General features: G+C 41.5%; 2 protein-coding genes across 3 annotated transcripts; one reads left to right on the plus strand and one right to left on the minus strand.

Annotated features, from left to right (window-relative positions):
• Nucleotides 1–15: 15 nt before the first annotated feature.
• On the minus strand, nucleotides 16–11,534 carry snx11 (sorting nexin 11). 2 transcript variants are annotated; one of them, XM_083932797.1, is made up of 7 exons: nucleotides 11,425–11,534; nucleotides 8,702–8,736; nucleotides 7,349–7,435; nucleotides 4,456–4,556; nucleotides 4,255–4,350; nucleotides 3,949–4,173; nucleotides 16–2,962 (listed from the first exon to the last, which is right to left on the minus strand). In XM_083932797.1, exons 2-7 carry the CDS (start codon nucleotides 8,723–8,725, stop codon nucleotides 1,696–1,698), a joined length of 1,800 nt encoding a protein of 599 aa, XP_083788923.1. In that variant the 5' UTR covers nucleotides 8,726–8,736; nucleotides 11,425–11,534; the 3' UTR covers nucleotides 16–1,695. The 2 variants fall into 2 exon arrangements, with proteins under 2 accessions (XP_083788923.1, XP_083788922.1); XM_083932796.1 differs by having other exon boundaries at nucleotides 8,702–8,741; nucleotides 11,425–11,531.
• A 1,071-nt stretch (nucleotides 11,535–12,605) lies between these two features.
• Nucleotides 12,606–17,131, plus strand: cbx1b (chromobox homolog 1b (HP1 beta homolog Drosophila)). The gene is made up of 6 exons (XM_083932801.1): nucleotides 12,606–12,712; nucleotides 14,201–14,282; nucleotides 14,534–14,690; nucleotides 15,385–15,538; nucleotides 16,425–16,519; nucleotides 16,633–17,131. Exons 2-6 carry the CDS (start codon nucleotides 14,234–14,236, stop codon nucleotides 16,772–16,774), a joined length of 597 nt encoding a protein of 198 aa, XP_083788927.1. The 5' UTR covers nucleotides 12,606–12,712; nucleotides 14,201–14,233; the 3' UTR covers nucleotides 16,775–17,131.
• The last annotated feature ends 627 nt before the right edge of the window (nucleotides 17,132–17,758 follow it).

The following is a 17,758-nucleotide window of genomic DNA, read 5'->3' on the forward strand; positions in this document are numbered from 1 at the left end:
GTTATTGAACAGTTTCATTTTCAGCCACTAGAGGTCAGGATCGCTCCACGGACGCCACAAACACACACACATGAAACGCAGCAAAGAAGAAAAACCATTTATTTGAAATAAAAGTAGATTCACATGTTCACAGCACAGATCAGTGTTATAAAATAGATCCATTTAAAAAAACTAAAGTCATTTACAGTGTAGGAATAAAGCAAAAGCCCACGGCTGTGACGAGGCTCCCTTCTGTATAAACTCTGGGTCCTTTCTTTCAAATGCAAACTTCATTAATTAGAATCAGCCGCAGCAGCAGACATGTGGAGGTCAAACCGCACACCAGCTGATATTAAGGCTCCGCGGAGAGTTTACTTTCTGACGCAAACAAAACTAGACTCAGCTGAACTTAATAACCTGGAAAAACATGTAAACTGCTGACCAGAGCGACAGAGATAAAGCTTAGCGTCTGTAACCATGGTGCCGTCCCATTCACATCTAATGAAAGAGCAGAACATGTTAAAGAAATGACAAGAATGCACATTATTATAAGGATACAGACTGAAAAGATGTCGGTGTGTATTGCACAGGGGGTTACAGTTAATTCTGATTATTATTATTATAACCAAATAACTATTCGTGCTTTGCTGGGCTTGAATATTTCTAATTTTCCCTCTTTGATAATTGTATGTGCTGCCTCTTACACATAATTTGTTCGGAGCAGTAAACTCATGTTCACTTGGCCTCTAATCAAACATATTAAACCTGTTTAATGTCATCTTTGTAAGCAAATTATACCATCATGAGTTAACTTAACATCTAAAACAGGGCGTTCTGATTATAACAGGATTGTCGTCTATACTTTTAAAGACCTCGTCATTATTAGGGTTCACCAGAACACAGTTGTTGACTTAAAATATAGTGATTTTTTTATGGGTTTCACATTAACGTGTGGCTGTGAATGAGTGACGCTCCAGTGACAGATTCATTGTTTCTCCTGTTCATAGTTTCCGTGAAGGGCTCCCTTACAGTCCTAACTACAGTTAATGAGACTCCAGCAGGTCTCAGTCAGACAAATTAAGTGGATTAGGTTTGTTTTTCTGTTCTTTTTCCTCACAGTCTCCACTCCAGCTCCGTAAGGAAACTTAATAGACTTGTATGACATCTGTTGACAGTCAGTGTGGAAAGCAGGAACAATTAAAAACTCTTGAAAAAGTACAAATGAAAGTGCTAATATATTTATAACAAATCTACCGTTTGATCAAAGTGTATATTTCCGTCATAATCTGCCTTTTTATTGAAGTTCCATGGAAAAATAACACGACTAAAATTTCAGAGCAATCACTTTAAACTTAAAAATGACTCTTTTTAAATCACATTGTAAATTTACACAACAATAAAACCTTTAGCTTCATATATATAAATGAAAATCAACCCTAAGATGCTTCTGTGAGCTTGAGCACCCTCTACTGTTCCCAAAAATCATCCATCCATCCAGAGAAGGAGAAGAACAGTGTTAGTATTTGCCTGAGTGTAAATGAAGATGCACATTTTCTACTTAAATAATTAAAAAAAGAAATTAATCCTACAACATGTGCGACAGACTGGACCGTTTTATGTGCGTGTGATCGAATGAGTCTTTGGCAAAGCAGCAGCAACTCCCACGATCCATTTCCAGGGCTCTGTGAGGGTGCAGCCCCTCCATCAGCTGTTAAACTAATGCACCTCCACCTCATGAGTCTCCTCTGGGGCGTCCAAAGACAGCAAGGACAAGGCCGTCTGCTCCGTGCGTTTACTGTCAGCTAACGCGGGCGCGCAGCTGCTCTCTAAGATGCTAAAATCACTGCTTTCATTCAAATGTGCGGCGGTCACAGCCGGGTTCATATCCAGAGAATTACTCGAGTCACTGATGTCCGTTATGTACTGCAGGTCTTCGTCCTCCAGGGAGGGAAGGTCCTCTTTGTCCACAGGGCATTCGTTCACGTGTAGGTCCAAAATGTTCCTGCTGGAGGCCTCGACGTGCGACCACAGAGCGACCTCCTCGGGAGACGCCTTCACGTAGCCGTTTGCAGCCAGGATCGAGTCCTCGGTCTCGTCACAGACGCTTTCTTCGTCGCTGACCTTGACGATGCTCTCATTGGAAGATGAGTGGCTGTCCTCGTCGTCGCTGGCGTCTTTGGTCCGAACCTGATCCACTTCCTGTTCAACGTGGTCCATTTGTTGAACAATGTCTTCACCGCCGCTTTCTACCTCGGGCACACTGTGAGTCTCTTCAGGGATTTCCGACTGAAGCGGCGTCTCCTCTTTGCTCTCAGATTCATCGCTTCGTTCGTTGTCCGGCTCCTTTTGTCCGTCTGAGTTCTTTAACTCCTCCGGACAGCCGGCGTCTTCAACGTGAACGTCGGGGCCGACAACGTGCTCGAGTCCACTGACTTCAGAGATGACGTGATTCTCTAAAACCTGCTTCTCGGCGCAGACGACTTCCAGAACTTCCTCCTGAGATCCGGCGTCGCTTTCTGTTCCCTGTTCTTTAAACTCGCTCTCCGTCAAATCTAAATCTGCAGAATTCACATTTGTTTCAGGCTCAAAGTCGACTTTTTCTATCCTCGCCGTGTCCTCTGTGTCTCTGACTGGATGTGTGGTATCTTCTGTGTCTGATGTCGTACCGTTATCCTCTCTTACGGGATACAACACTTCCTCCTCAAAGCCGGTCCCCGCAGCTGAGTGCACCTCCACTGGTGTCTGTATCTGACAGCTGTCACCCAGAAAAAAGGTTGCCTCTCTCGGGCTACAGTCCTCAACGACGGCCTCTAGGTGGTCGTTCTTCTGAAGGACCTTTATTGAGGATTTGTCCTTGTGCTGAAACTCTGAGTCCTTCTCACGGAGCTCCAGTAAACCTTCCAGAGGGTCAGAGTCTCTGCGGGACAGAAGCTCAGGGATGAACGTCTCTTGAGATTGTAGACAAGGTTGATGCGGAGCTGGACTGTGGAGCGGGAGAGAGAGAAACATTTGTTTTAACTCACAATTTATACAGAACAGGAACTAAACAATGTTTTTTTAACATGTCTTCACTTTCTTGCAAAGAGTTAGACGAGAACATTGATACCACAGCCATCAGCCAGTTAGCTTGGCTGTCAGTCTGGTTAGAGCTGCACAGTTAGTCTGGTAACTGTTAAATTACCTGACAACCATTTTCATAAGCGATTCATCAATTCTTTTTCCCTTGAAAAAGTCTTTTTCAAGGGAAATAAAAAGTAAAAATTCTTAGATTCCTGTGAATATTTTCTTTGAGTTGTGAAGAAAACAACATTTGGTCTCTAGGAAACACTGATCCGTATTATTTTCGCCATTTTCTGACATTTTATAAACAAAACAACAACTAATCCAATATTTGAGAAAATAATCTGCAGTTTAATCGACAATTAATAAATCGTTAGTTGCAGCCCTGTACAAAAGCCTCTTCTCAACACCTCTTACTTTATACTCCATACTAAATAATTAGTTTAGTCTGTACAAATACGTGAGTGTGTTTAAGCGATATTTTGAGTGGGCAGGAGCTGAGAGGTGGATTCTGTCATCTTCAGACAAACTTTATTATTTCTTCTTCACATTAAGATCACTGGCTGTAGCTTCATATTTAACGTACAGATATGAGAGTAGCATCAATATTCCATCAAACTCTCAATAAGAACTTGAATAAATGTCCAACTACTTATTTAATTCAGTAAATTAAAACAATAACGGCCATGTGAGGGTCTAAAACCTGTAGTACATACTCCAAACCTACATTAAGAAACCTTTTCTACATGAACATTGATTTTAATTATGTGTAATGTTAAGATGTTGGTCGTGTAGTGTCTGCGCAGCACGACAAACACTACACAAATAACTTAAATAAACAGAAGGCAGCAGGTTATTATATTTCCACATTATTAGTTTAGAGAAATAAACAGTTCAGATCCCTCGTACCTCTCCATGGACTCATAAGAAACAGTCAAACTTGGCTCCTTGATGGTATCGTCCTCTTGAGCCTGAGCAAAGCCCCGATTGGACGAGGCGTAGGTGAGGATGGCGTCTGTCACGGAGTAGGGCGTGTGGCCCTGCACGCAGTCTTCGATGTGACCGACCGGCAGCTGCGTCTGCAGGAAGAGGTGGAGCTGGCTGTCCGACAGACACACCGTCATGTTCACCACACTGTCAGGACAAAGGTGTGCGTTAGAGAAGGTAGCTTTATATATTTTACAACACGTCATGTTTGTTCTCTTCTCAACCCACTTGTCCAAGAAGGTCTGAAGTCCTCTCCTTCTCCTCTCCAGGAAGTCCTCGTTGCTGAAGGAGAAGAAGGACTTTCCTGGAAGCTCTGGGACAGGCCTTCAGGGACGGACACAAGTAAACACGGAAATGTAAGTGAAAAGTGAACAATGGTGACAAATGTTTCATCGTGCATTAAAAAAGGATCGAAGAACATCAACTTACACCAAACCGGAGTTCTTCTGAAGCTTCTTCTTGAGCCAGGCGAACTCACTGTAGCGCCGACGCACACACGACGTCTTCGCCGTGAAGGCTTTACTGTTGGTCTGGAAATGAAAAGAAACATCAACAATACTGCTCGTTTCGTTTGTCTGTAGGTGGTAATATAAGTGCAGGTGTGTGTTCGTCTGTAGGTGGTAATATAAGGTGTGTGTTTGTTTGTAGGTGGTAATATAAGGGCTGGTGTGTGTTCGTCTGTAGGTGGTAATATAAGGTGTGTGCTTGTCTGTAGGTGGTAATATAAGGGCTGGTGTGTGTTCGTCTGTAGGTGGTAATATAAGGGCTGGTGTGTGTTTGTCTGTAGGTGGTTATATAAGGGCAGGTGTGTGTTCATCTGTAGGTGGTAATATAAGGTGTGTGTTCATCTGTAGGTGGTAATATAAGGTGTGTGTTCGTCTGTAGGTGGTAGTATAAGGTGTGTGTTCACCTGTAGGTGGTAATATAAGGTGTGTGTTTGTCTGTAGGTGGTAATATAAGGTGTGTGTTTGTCTGTAGGTGGTAATATAAGGTGTGTGTTTGTCTGTAGGTGGTAGTATAAGGTGTGTGTTTGTATGTAGGTGGTAATATAAGGTTTGTGTTCGTCTGTAGGTGGTAATATAAGGTGTGTGTTCGTCTGTAGGTGGTAATATAAGGTGTGTTCGTCCGTAGGTGGTAATATAAGGTGTGTGTTCGTCCGTAGGTGGTAATATAAGGTGTGTGTTCGTCTGTAGGTGGTAATATAAGGTGTGTGTTCGTCTATAGGTGGTAATATAAGGGCAGGTGTGTGTTCGTCTGTAGGTGGTAATATAAGGAAACGTTGATAAATCCCATCTTCGTTTGATGCATTTGTACATTTAAAACACTAAACGAGACCCAAGTGAGTTCCTCTCAGCATTAAAACAACAGAAATGAGACAGAATAAGTTCATTTTGGTGGAGTTTATTCTCTCCTTCCTGTTCCTCTGATGAGCAGCAGTTTGGCTAACGTTAGCGCTAGTTTGTTCTTTGTTTCCTCTCGGGGCAGCAGGGGTGGTTTGTGGCGGCAGAATGGTGGAAAACAAAGAAAAATATACAACAGCAGCAATCTTATCCTTTAATTTAGAAAATGTATCAGAGTTTATTCACTGGTCAAGCTGATGTTGTAACTGGACTCGCCTGCTGCTGAGTTTTACGGGAGATCTGTGTCAGATTTGTTCCGCTGACGTGTGACAGTCAACTGACGTGTGACACAGTCAACTGATGTTCGCAGTCAGACTAATCAGTGCGGAGCAGCGTTCGGGTCTCATGTCTTTAAAATTAAATCTATTCAGGGGTAAAAGTCCTGTAGGAGCGTCACTGCTTCACCACGATGACTCCCCTGTTGAAATCAATCCACTCCACACTTCAACAGAAAATAAATCTGCAGCTATTCAAGCAAAAATAAACATTTTCTGGTTCCAACTTGATGCTTTTCTTTGTCGTATATGATAAGAAAGTGAATATCTTTGGGTTTTAGGCTATGGGTCGGACAAAACAATACACCAGTTTGAGAAAACTGTTGCTCCTAGTGAACCGCTCTTTTATCAAATACAGTTATATCCTCCAAAATCTGCACGTTTGTTTTTAAAGTGAGGTACAAGTTTACAGCTTAACTCACAGCTTTAGATGTTATTTTGTTCAAAACTCAAAATACCATAATTACAGTAATAGACAGGCTGACAATCTTCATCTCCCTCTGTATAAATCTTCCCGCAGTCAGTTTTTTTATTATATATTGTGGAGTTATGGAATGAAAACATACATTTCTTAAAGTCTTTTGTCTCATTGTTTGTGAACAAACAGACTTTTAAATGTTGCTTTTAAAGGCAATAAGTTCACACTACAAGTGTTCTTGTTCATATGTTCAGGATGACTCTTTAACCCCACATACATGCCCTACACTTGGACTGTTAGATATATATATATAGATTTAAACATGTTATTGTTATTGTTTTGTATTTGTTTTCACGATTGTGATTATTTGTGTTGTATTTTCATATTTTAAATGTCTTTTGGGTGTTTTAATATAAGCTTTTACAGGAACATGTGCTCTTATGTGTCATCTTTGTGTTTTATATTGTTTATATGTGAAATAAAACTCATCAGTGTGAGAAAATAATATGCAAGCTGATGATATTGTTGACAGGTTAGACATTAAGTCATGGTTACCTGTCGTTTAGGAGTTTTAAAATATTCAAATATAATGTTTAGGTTAAAAAAAAAAAGTGCAGGTTTGTAGTTTCAGTAAAGCGAGAGGCGACAAAGTGTGTTTTTCTAGATTGTGGATTTGGAAATATCTAGAAAAAGCTCGATTGAACTCTGGATTTCTAATCTAACATTGTCCCTTTTTTCCAGGGGGCTCCCAAAACAACGGCACATAGTCGATGACATCCAAAAAGATCATGTGGGGTCATATGATTCTAGTCAATTTCATGAGTCAACACCCACGCAACACATCCGTCTCTGCACGGAGCCTCGCTGCTGACACAGCATTCCTCGGCACAGGCTGCTGCCCAGACGACAACATCAGCGTCCTGTCCAAACAACACGTGAGGAGTCTATCTGCTGCACACTCAGACGTCTGCAAAGTCTGGACTTAAGGTTGTGTTATTGGTTTTTGAAGCTCCAGGCTGCTGTTTTCAAATCACAAGCCAACACTTGTTTGTTGTTGATGACTCCACTGATAGTTTTCCAGAAATTATATCAGAAAATAGTGAAAAATCTCTCAGTCTTCCACCTCCCAACACGTTATCTTCCAATGTTTGTGTCTGACCAACAGTTCAAAACCAGAGTCTGTTCCCAAGTATCCAACAGTAAAGTGACAGATGTATTTAAATACTCACATGTAGGAATATCTTATAATCCACATATGAATTCCACGAGCCCTCGTTCTGCATGCGGGGATCTTGGACCCGCACCGCGACAAACTCCTAAAAGAACAGAAACAAGTTTAATTAAACTGGTGTCTGTGTGTTTTTGATTATTGCGTCTGCAGAACACACAGCACCTCTTCAAACAGAGCAACTTCCTCAAACACATCCGCGGTGGTGGTGTTGTTCTTTGTGCGTTTGTTGAGTTTAAGTTCCTCCTGTGGGAGATCGTCGTTTACATGCTCCTGTATGAATTCATCTAAAAATAAAAACCATAATGTCTGCAGCATTCATCCTTTTGCAGCAGCAGAAATGTAAAATCAGGGTTTACACGGCTGCTTGAAATCCTTGAAAATGCTTAAATTTTGATGTTGTGTTTACAAGGTTCAACAAAAAGCTACGTAATAGAAGTTTAACTTTGTATCCTGGTTTTACAAAACAATTTTACTTGGTTATAACATCAAACCGTGTATTTTAACGTGATAAAAAGTGAAATAATAATTGTTAATAGCTATATGTATTCATAGAAACATGTAATTAACCAGAGCTGTAAGTTGCTGGAAAAGCTTGGAAATGGACCTTGAAACTGCTTGAATTTGACACTGGAACATTGGAAAAGATGTGCGAACCCTGGAAAAGACTTCTGTCTGCGCACTTTATGCTCGTCATCACGTCATCACGTTACGTTTAACGCAAAACCTCGCTCTCAATTGCAGATGAAACTATCAGAATTAAAAAATGTACGGTCAGGGGTCGTACAGGTGCTTGAAATCCTTAAACGCACTTGAATTTTGGATAAATTGATTGAAAATGCTTGAAATTTCTTTCACAACAAAAGCTAAAGAATAGAAATATAACTTAATTTTTAATCCCTCTGGTTTTACAAAACTATTTTAGTTGTTTACAACATAATAACATCTATTTTAACGTGAAATAATAATTTTCAATATCTATATATATTCCTAGAATAACGTAATTTACATTTACTGTAAGATGCTTGAAAAGTGCTTGAAAAGTGCTTGAATTTGACCTCAGAAAAGTGTTCAAATAACTAATATTTGTGTGTTTATTTAGTCAAATCTGATTAAAAACGGACAATTTTTGTATATATTTTTTAAATTTATGAGACAATTTCAACACTTTTATTTGTTATTGTGGTTTCATGACTTACATAAATGTTCAGCTTGAGTTGTGCGGATTGTAACAAATCGAAGATACTCCAAGAAATGAGGCGTTCGACAGGTGTTAAAAAGGGGGGGGGGGGGGTTGTCGAGGTTAAGATTTTTAGATATGATGTAGAAAAAAAAAGAAAAGGACGTTACTTACATCTTCTTCTTGGTTGCTGATCATCCTCCCGAGTTCTGCACTACAGAGAGAGGAGAAATCAGTGAGGAGGAAGCTCAATAAACAGGATAAAAAAGGATCAGACTGTCCTCATGTTGAGCTGATGACTCATCCTTTAAAAGAGACGCCGGTCAGCAGAATCCACTGAGTCACTCTTGTTACTGCTCAACGGGTGAATCAGAACTTTCTCAGATCGTAACCTCAAATGGACTCAAACAAATCACTTCTCGAGTGGTAAAAATGGTAAATTTCTTGGCAAATCTGTGCAACAAACGTTATCAACACAAAAATATCTGTGACACCTTATGAGACCTTCATCTACCTGTCATAATGCTCTAAGCCCTTATTCCCTTTCCTTATTTATTTGATCTAATTAAGCTGCATCTCTAATTAATCCTCAGGTTCACGGCTTTCAGATGATGTTCACCACTTCAGTGTGGCGTCCACTGTTGACCCGCTGCCTCCCCCTGAACGTCCACCTGTCAGAGGTCAGAAAGGCGTCTTGTAGCTTCTGTTTAAGTGCTACATAAACAAAGTGTGCTTGGTGGTTGTGCGTGGGAGTGTTGTGGTGTGGTGGACACTGTTTGAAACACTGTATCATTGTGTGTTAAAGCAGCGTTAAAGTGTAATTCCAGCGCAAAATCATCCGATGGCCGTTTTAGACACTTGCATTCATCAAATAAGCCATCATTTTTTCCCGTAACAGCTATTAACGGAGAAATCCAGGAGAGTCGCTAACAGCTGCACATGGCTAACAGTGATTAGCTTGTGGCAGTACGGTGAAGGCATTCAAAGGTCTTTTTTAACCACTAATGCTGCTGAAAATAACAGCAAACCTCTGCAGCAGCATGAGAAGAGTCCCTACACACACAACAAAGCAGCAACAGTGTAGTTAGTGAAGCCAGAGTTTATTAAAAGAGTGTTTAAAAGACTTACCTACTGGCCCCTGTACCAGCTCCTCTCATAGTAAAGTCCATTACAGTGGATTACCAAAGTCAATCCCAAAGGAAGGAGCCCATTGCTGCTTTGTTGTGTGTGTAGGGACTCTTCTCATGCTGCTGCAGAGGTTTGCTGTTATTTTCAGCAGCATTAGTGGTTAAAAAAGACCTTTGAATGCCTTCACCGTGCTGCCCCGAGCTAATCACTGTTAGCCACGTCTCAATGGCTTATTTGATGCATGTAAGTGCCGAAAAAACAAACTATGGGATGATTTTGCGCTGGAATTTCACTTTAACTTAAGGTCGTTTGAGTCTTTGTGGCAGCGGAGATAAGTGGCAGCGGGTGTCACTCAGCCTGGTGACACACACACGCCAACATGTTCAGGAGGAAGCAAAACGACAGACTATTCTTTTCATTATCGAGCGATCCGATGACTTTTGTGATGAATCAATTAATTGTTTCCAATGGTGTTGATCCGTCACACACACACTTTATACACAGCAACAAGTTTAGTGAGATGCTTTTGTGCGTTTAAGCTCCAGAAAGCTGCGAACAGACAGGAAGAACGGACAACGACGACATAAAACATTAAACTAAAGAAATAATGCATCAGTGGAGAAATGAAACCGTATATATCATGAATGACTGAACCGTTACACAATGGATTATTATGTGATCTGAGATAAAAAGGGAAGTAGTATAACAAAGAAGACATAAAATATATAAATAAATACCCAAGATGACGTTTCCAAATGGCTTTTTTATCCGACTCTGGCCCGGCAATAACAAATAAATACATTTAAAATGATATTTATACCAAAAAAGGCAGGTTTGCGACACCTTTTCCACACTGTTTCTGGATTATGCTTTATTAGTTTGCCATTTAATATATTTAATCCATTTTAATCCTGATCTCCAGACTGTTAGGATCAACATTGTGCAGAAATCCTGTTTTTAGTGATTATAGTGACTGCACTTCTTCTTCGTTTCTTCTGTTAATGAAACTTTCAGCAGATTTTTCTCCATGAAAACAAAGTGTGACGCGCGTTTTCTGATCTAAACTCTGCAAAACCACCTGAAACTTACACAACTTTTGTCATTAGGACAATTGAAATCCATAACTGCGTCTGATTTGACTCCTGTTTTCAATACTCTGTCACTTTACTTTTCTGATATTTCAGATTTCCTCAAGTATTTTTCAAACGTTTTGTGTTTATAGTCTTGTCCAAACATGTTTTGAGGTTGCTCCTCAAATATATTTTAGTGTAAATAAATGTTATAAGTAAAAAAATCAATACTAATGAAAGTACACTGCCCTACAAAGCCTGAGCTCAGCAACAACAAAGAAAAAAGGTAAAAAACTGCATTTAAAGTTTGTTTACTGTCCCAACAAGTCCATATTTGTTACACTGTCTATGGATTATTCTTTGTTAGTTTACCATTTAATATATTTAACCCAACTTAATCCTAATCTCCAGACTTCCAGGCTCAAAATTGTGCATAAATCCTGTTTTTAGTGACTATAGTGACTGCTCTTCTTCTTCGTTTCTTGTGTTAATTAAACTTTCAGCAGATTTTTCTCCATGGAAACAAAGTGTGTGTGTGATGTAAACTCTCATGCACGGAGACTCACAGCGGTGTGTGTGTGAGCAGCGTGTGTGTGGATGTGATGAGACCCCAGCAGCTGACTGTGTGGCCTGGATGACTTCACTTCTAAACACTCTCTCCTCTCTGCAGGAAACACCCTCCGGAGGACGGATACTCACTCTCCCGGGGTGCGTGTCCGCTGCCCGGGTCGTCTGCTGCCGCCTGCTGCCGCCGTGGTCCCGCCGGTAAACGTCCCTGCTCTTGTTTCAGCCCTAAAGCTCCGGATAAAGAGATAAAGACGCCTGTTTCCGCGGAACCGCTCCAGTCTCCATTTCGCAAGTCACAAGCGCTGCGACGTCACACACTGACGTATGCACTTCCGGTAAAGTGCGCGCGCACGTGGGAGGGACTTTAAACTAAAAAAAATACGTTTTTTTAAATAAAAAAAATTCAACAACATTTATTAGTTTATATAACATGTTAATTTAAAAATATCAACTAACAATAATAATAATAATAAGTATTAAAAAATGAGTATTTCCAGCTTTACTTATGAGAAGATGGTAATTTCTCTGGTGTAGAAATGCGACTTTAAGCACCTGAAAATTTAAGGAATTAAAAAAGAAATATATATTAAAATGTAATTATAGGATATTTATGGTTAGTTCAATTTATTGGGTCACAATAATGAGCTATTAAGTCAGAATTATATTAAGGAAAGACATATAAGAAATGATGTCAAAAGTATTAATACACTCATTAACTGAAATAAAAATGTGTAATACTATATATTGTGATAGACAGGTGCACAGTAATTGTAAAAATTAATAAATTGAATGTAAACAGAAATGTAAGTAAGTAATGAGAAGTAGGTGCATAATGACTATATGTATATATATGTGTGTGCGTGTGTGTGTGTGTGTGTTTGATTGTAAAAGATTGGAGTGCTCTGAGTTTTATTAACAGGGATTTAATGGGAGAGATTGTTGTGTCACAAACAATTTCCCAGTGGGATCAATAAAGTAAGTTTGTAAGTCAATGTAAAGAGAAAATATCTTAAAATAATAAGAGAATATTTCAAAATAAAGAGAAAATATCTTAAAATAATAAGAGAATATTTCAAAATAAAGAGAAAATACATGGGGCCCACTGACGCGCTGATCCAGTCCGCCTGTTCGCTCCCTCTCCGCGGCCGCAGATGTGCACATCACAGACCCTCAGCTCCGGTGCATCCATGTGTTTGTGAAGTCTGTGAACCTGCAGCTCTTCTTCTTCTTCTTCTTCTTCTTCTCTGCTCTCTCACCAGACACGAAGGGGCGGAACCCCCACGAGCGTCTCTGTGTTTGAGCAACACATGAAGACAAACAGCGGCGGTATCGCGCCATCATCCCGAGGCCGAGGCTGCGTGTCCGCTCCGGGGGGAAGTCGAGACACCTCAAACAAATACACTGTAGCGTTAAATCACCGGTGAGTTCATGTCTTTACCTCCCCTCCTCCCTGCAGACGTGATGTCTCGGTAGGGCTTGATCGTGCACGTGTGTAACGGTAACGAGCATGTTTTATTAAACGGGCACGTGAAGCAGATTATGCATGAAAGCACATTAATATTGACACGCAAACCCGGAGTGTGTGGCATTAGTTTGCGGTGTGAAAGCAACATGGAGGAGCCGCCAAACTGTGGGCTTTGTGGTGCGCTGCAACCCCCGCCCCCTGGATGCATCCACACCGCGGCATTGTTGACTTAAAGTAGCATCAGATGCGTGTTCATGTGCGTGTTCATGTGCGTGTTTGTGTGTCACCTGCTCTCTTTTGCACACGTTTGATCCCGCAAAGCCGCCAGCAGGTGTTGCGCTGCTGCTGCTGCTGACAGCGTGTTATTATGAGGAGAGTGGGGATCATGAGGGAGACTTCCTCTAAATGATCTTTTTAAAGGTGATATATTGTTATTACATTACCAATGATGTTGTTATTACATTACCAACCCTCACTGAAGAGACAGCAGTGGAATAAATGCATCTACTTAAGTACTGTACAACTCTGAGGTTCTTGTTTTCATGCTATTTTATATTTCTACTCCACTGCATCTGTTTGTTTAACCTTTATTTTACCAGGACAAGACTAAAAAAAGGTACAGAGGAACGATTTCAGATAGTTTAGGGACGAGGAAGAGCTTTAAAAACAAAAAACAAATCACTTTGTGTAGAAATATGGGCTATAAATGTATATTTACAGTTTTATATCCATATGTATATTTAGATGTGCTGTACATTATATTGTGTTACATGTTATTTATAAATGTCGTAATATTGATTATTGTAAAGTTAGAGTTGCAAATTGTACATAAAGTGGATAAAAGTTACAGATTACAGCAATCACTGAATTGTTAAAAGGGTCGGATTAAATAAGTGAAAACTTCTTCCTGCTCCTTTTCAGACGGAATTAATTGTATTTATGTTGTTATAGGTCAGAAAATACCTTAAAATAATGTGAAAATATCATGAAATATAGAGAAAATATTTCAAAATAATAAGTAAATATCTTAAAATAATAAGAATATTTTAAAATAATGACAAAATACCTTTAAATAAAAAGTAAATATCTTAAAATAATAAACAAAAGTACCTAAATATCGTATATCTGCTTTTACTGCAGGACTTTTATTGTAACAGAGTATTTTAGTGTTGTATAAGTAATAATACTTTCACTTCCTCCACCGCAGTAAGACTTTACACATATAATAATATATTTAAATATATATTTAAAGTATAAATCCATAACTGGGGGAAAAATCATACAACCAGCACCATGTTTTTAAAAAGGATCAAAGTGGAATCTGCAGATTGTTGCTTCCTACGTTGTTTCCTGTATCTTCTGAATGAATCCTGTGTTTTTCCTGCTCTTCACGTTTGTTTGTTTGTTTGTTTGTTTGTTTGTTTGTTTCCTGTTGTCGTCCAGGAAGCTGCGGGTCCCCAGGTCCACCTGACGAGCATGAGCCTGACCGCAGAGCCCCCTAACAACGTCCCCGCCCTCACAGAAGGTTTAAACACGGCGTTATTTCCTAACACGAGTGTTTCTGGATCACTTTGTCCTGGTGCGCTAAAGTGTGTGTGTGTGTGTGTGTGTGTGTGTGTGTGTGTGTGTGTGTGTGTGTGTGTGTGTGTGTGTGTGTGTGTGTGTGTGTGTGTGTGTGTGTGTGTGTGTGTGTGTGTGTGTGTGTGTGTGTGTGTGTGTGTGTGTGTGTGTGTGTGTGTGTGTGTGTGTGTGCGTGCGTGTTTCCGACCCGCTCAGAGAGCAAAGTGACTGCAGTGGAGAAGAAAGACAAGAAGCCTGACGATGTGCCGGAGGAGGACGAGGAGGAGGAAGAGTACGTGGTGGAGAAGGTGCTGAACCGGCGGGTGGTGAAAGGGAGAGTGGACTACCTCCTCAAGTGGAAAGGCTTCTCTGAGTGAGTGTCGTCGTAAATGCACCACGTCACCCGCTGCCGTCACGACCCTCTGTAGACTTTCCTCATAAACGCATTCATCAGGTGGCAAAGTTGTGAATTAAAGCGTAAATCTGGCGCAAAATCATCAGGATTTTTGTGTAACAACTATTAACAGAGGCGGCACTGTGTTGTGGTGGTTAGCAGCACCACAGCAAGAGGGTTCCTGGTTCGAATCCCGGCTGGGGCCCTTCTGTGTGGAGTTTGCATGTTCTCCCTGTGTCTGTGTGGGTTTTCTCCGGGTCGTTGACTCTAAATTGCCGTAGGGGTGAATTTGAGTGTGAATGGTTGTCTGTCTCTGTTCGTCTCTATGTGTCCTGCGATAGACCGGCGTCCTGTCCAGGGTGGACCCCGCCTCACGCCCGCTGTCAGCTGGGATCGGCTCCAGCCCCCCCACGACAACACTTACATTCATCAAATAAACCATTCAGACAGTTTTTTTCGTGTAACAACTGTTAACGGAGAAATCCTGGAGAGTCGCTAACGGGGCAGTACGGTGAAGGCATTCAAAGGTCTTTTTTAACCACTAATGCTGCTGAAAATAACAGCAAACCTCTGCAGCAGCATGAGAAGAGTCTATTTGATGAGTGTAAGTGCTGAAAAAGATGGTTTTACGGCGGAACGACGCTTTAAATGCTGCATTTTTCATGTACTTAAGGGAAGATAACACGTGGGAGCCGGAGGACAACCTGGACTGTCCAGATTTGATTGCAGAATTCCTGCAGTCCCAGAAATTAGCACACGACGGAAAGAGGAAGGCGGCCGGAGACGCAGACGGAGACGACAGCAAAGCGAAGAAGAAAAAAGACGACGTAAGTCCCGGTTCTTTTTGTTTTCGATTGAGTCCATAAATGAGAGAGTCCCTCCTTTATCACGGTTCCTAACGCACCGAGACGACCTCAGAGAGTTAGCAAAGACGTCTTCCCCTGCACACACGCCTGCTCTCTTATCTGTGACTGTTAACCAACCGTGGAGCCACAAACTTAACAAAGTCAACTGTGAAGACGTCTAAAAAGCCTCATCAGTAATAACACGTGTAATATGTTACATATGTTTAATAAAACGAAGCTGCAATCAGCACTGTTGACCTCTTTTTTTGCTTTGCTCTGGTGTTCTGAGCTGCTGCTTCTTGCTGCCTATACGTCATCACGCCGTAACACGTCACACGCATTGATGACGTCATGGCGATGCGTGGCTTTGTTTCCAGATCTTTCCGTAGACCTCTGAGTTTTTGTGCGTCTTGTCGACTGTTTTTGAATCTTTTCATCGACCAAATCTGCAGTAAACACTCCACCTCCGCATCACACCAACGTGAACCTTTCACCGCCATTGTTTGAAATGTCCGCGCATGGTCCCTCCTTCTTTTTTCTACGTCCCAACAGGCGCACAGGAAATGACCTCAGAACCGCCGTAGGCCTCGTGCTCGTACACGTGCGCACGCTCGTGCTCGTACACGTGCAAACGTGCTTTACTAAAGCCCACCTCTCCCAAACGGGCCGTGGACGGCAAACGTGCCGCTCCAGAAGCGGTACGGTTGACCAGGCTGGGACCGGTCCAGTTACTTTTGACAGAAACTGCTTTCGGGACATTGAACAATACGCTCCGCATTTGCTCCAGAGAGTTCAAAGAGCCTTGACATTTATTCCGAAATGTTGTCTTGTGCTTGATTAAAGTTGCGTTCTGTCGTTTGATCCTCAGCCAGAGAAGCTCCGGGGCTTTGCTCGAGGGCTGGACCCAGAGAGGATCATCGGGGCCACAGATTCCACGGGAGAGCTCATGTTCCTCATGAAATGGTTCGTACGCAGAGTTCAGCGTCAGACGGGAACATTAGAGATCCAACCACTGCCTCGGGTTGTTAAAATAGTTCTCTCTGAGCTGGATTGTTTTGTTTTTGTGTCGTTCGCAGGAAAAACTCTGACGAAGCCGACCTGGTGCCGGCGAAGGAGGCCAACGTGAAGTGTCCGCAGGTGGTCATCTCTTTCTACGAGGAGAGGCTGACGTGGCACTCGTACCCCACCGAGGACGAGAAAAAAGAGGAGAAAAACTAAGGCAGGACAAAAGAAAGAAGCCGTAGTTTTGAATTTGACTTCATCTTTTGGTGTTTAGTATCATTCGATTCTGCTTTCCTCTGGATATGAACCGTGTAGATGCTTCGGGTTTGCTTAAAAAACACAACTGAAATGTTAAACGCAGTGTTCGTTTTCAGCATCGACTCGGGTTTTTAAAAGAAGTCGCTTCAGTATCACTTTCACGGGGTGCGCGTCCATCTTGCTGTGACATTGTATCAGTGAGGTGAGGTCTTTAGTTCTGTGCCTCTTTTATCTTTTTTTACTCGTTCTTTGGTGCTTTTGAGGACAAAGCCGCGTCCACCTCAGCGGTTTCCTCAGCACCTGTGTGGTGTACACTCACAAACTCTTCTCAGTGTTTTACTCGGTCGTCGGTGATCTTTGTAGTGTTTTGACATGGCCGTGTCTTGCTTGTCGGTTTTGGAGATTAAACCATTTTCTTGTTACTCCGTTGTTTCAAATGGTGTGACTTTAATAAAGCAGAGTAATCACTGAGCAGTGCTGCAGCTAACGCTGGTTTTCATGTGTGAAAGATGGCCGTCACAATCACCCTGTCATAACACGGTTTCCTCCGTCAAACAAAGCAAACGACGACTGAACCTGTGAACCTTTGAAATCGTTGTTTTTTTCAAACAATGGGGAACAAAGCAGAGCGGCGTTGGCGAAATACGAGGCTTGGACGAGCCTGGACCCAGAGATAGTGCTTTAAAAGGGTCAGGTCATGTTATCTTGGACAGCCAAGAGCCCAACGCTGATGTCTTCAAATCTCTTGTTTCCCCCGACGAGTCAAAAAATATTAAATTTACTGAAATGCAAAATGAAGAAAAGCAGCAAATTCTCACATTTAAACCGCCAATCATCAAATATTTGGGATTTCTGGCTTAAAAAGCGATTGAATGTTTATGAAAATAGCTGCCGGTTATCGAACACGTCATTTAACGTCTTTGTCTCGGTCCATCGGCGTCC

The sequence above is a fragment of the Echiichthys vipera genome, assembly GCF_963691815.1.
Source record: "Echiichthys vipera genome assembly, chromosome: 18".
NCBI classification, from domain to species: domain Eukaryota; kingdom Metazoa; phylum Chordata; class Actinopteri; order Perciformes; family Trachinidae; genus Echiichthys; species Echiichthys vipera.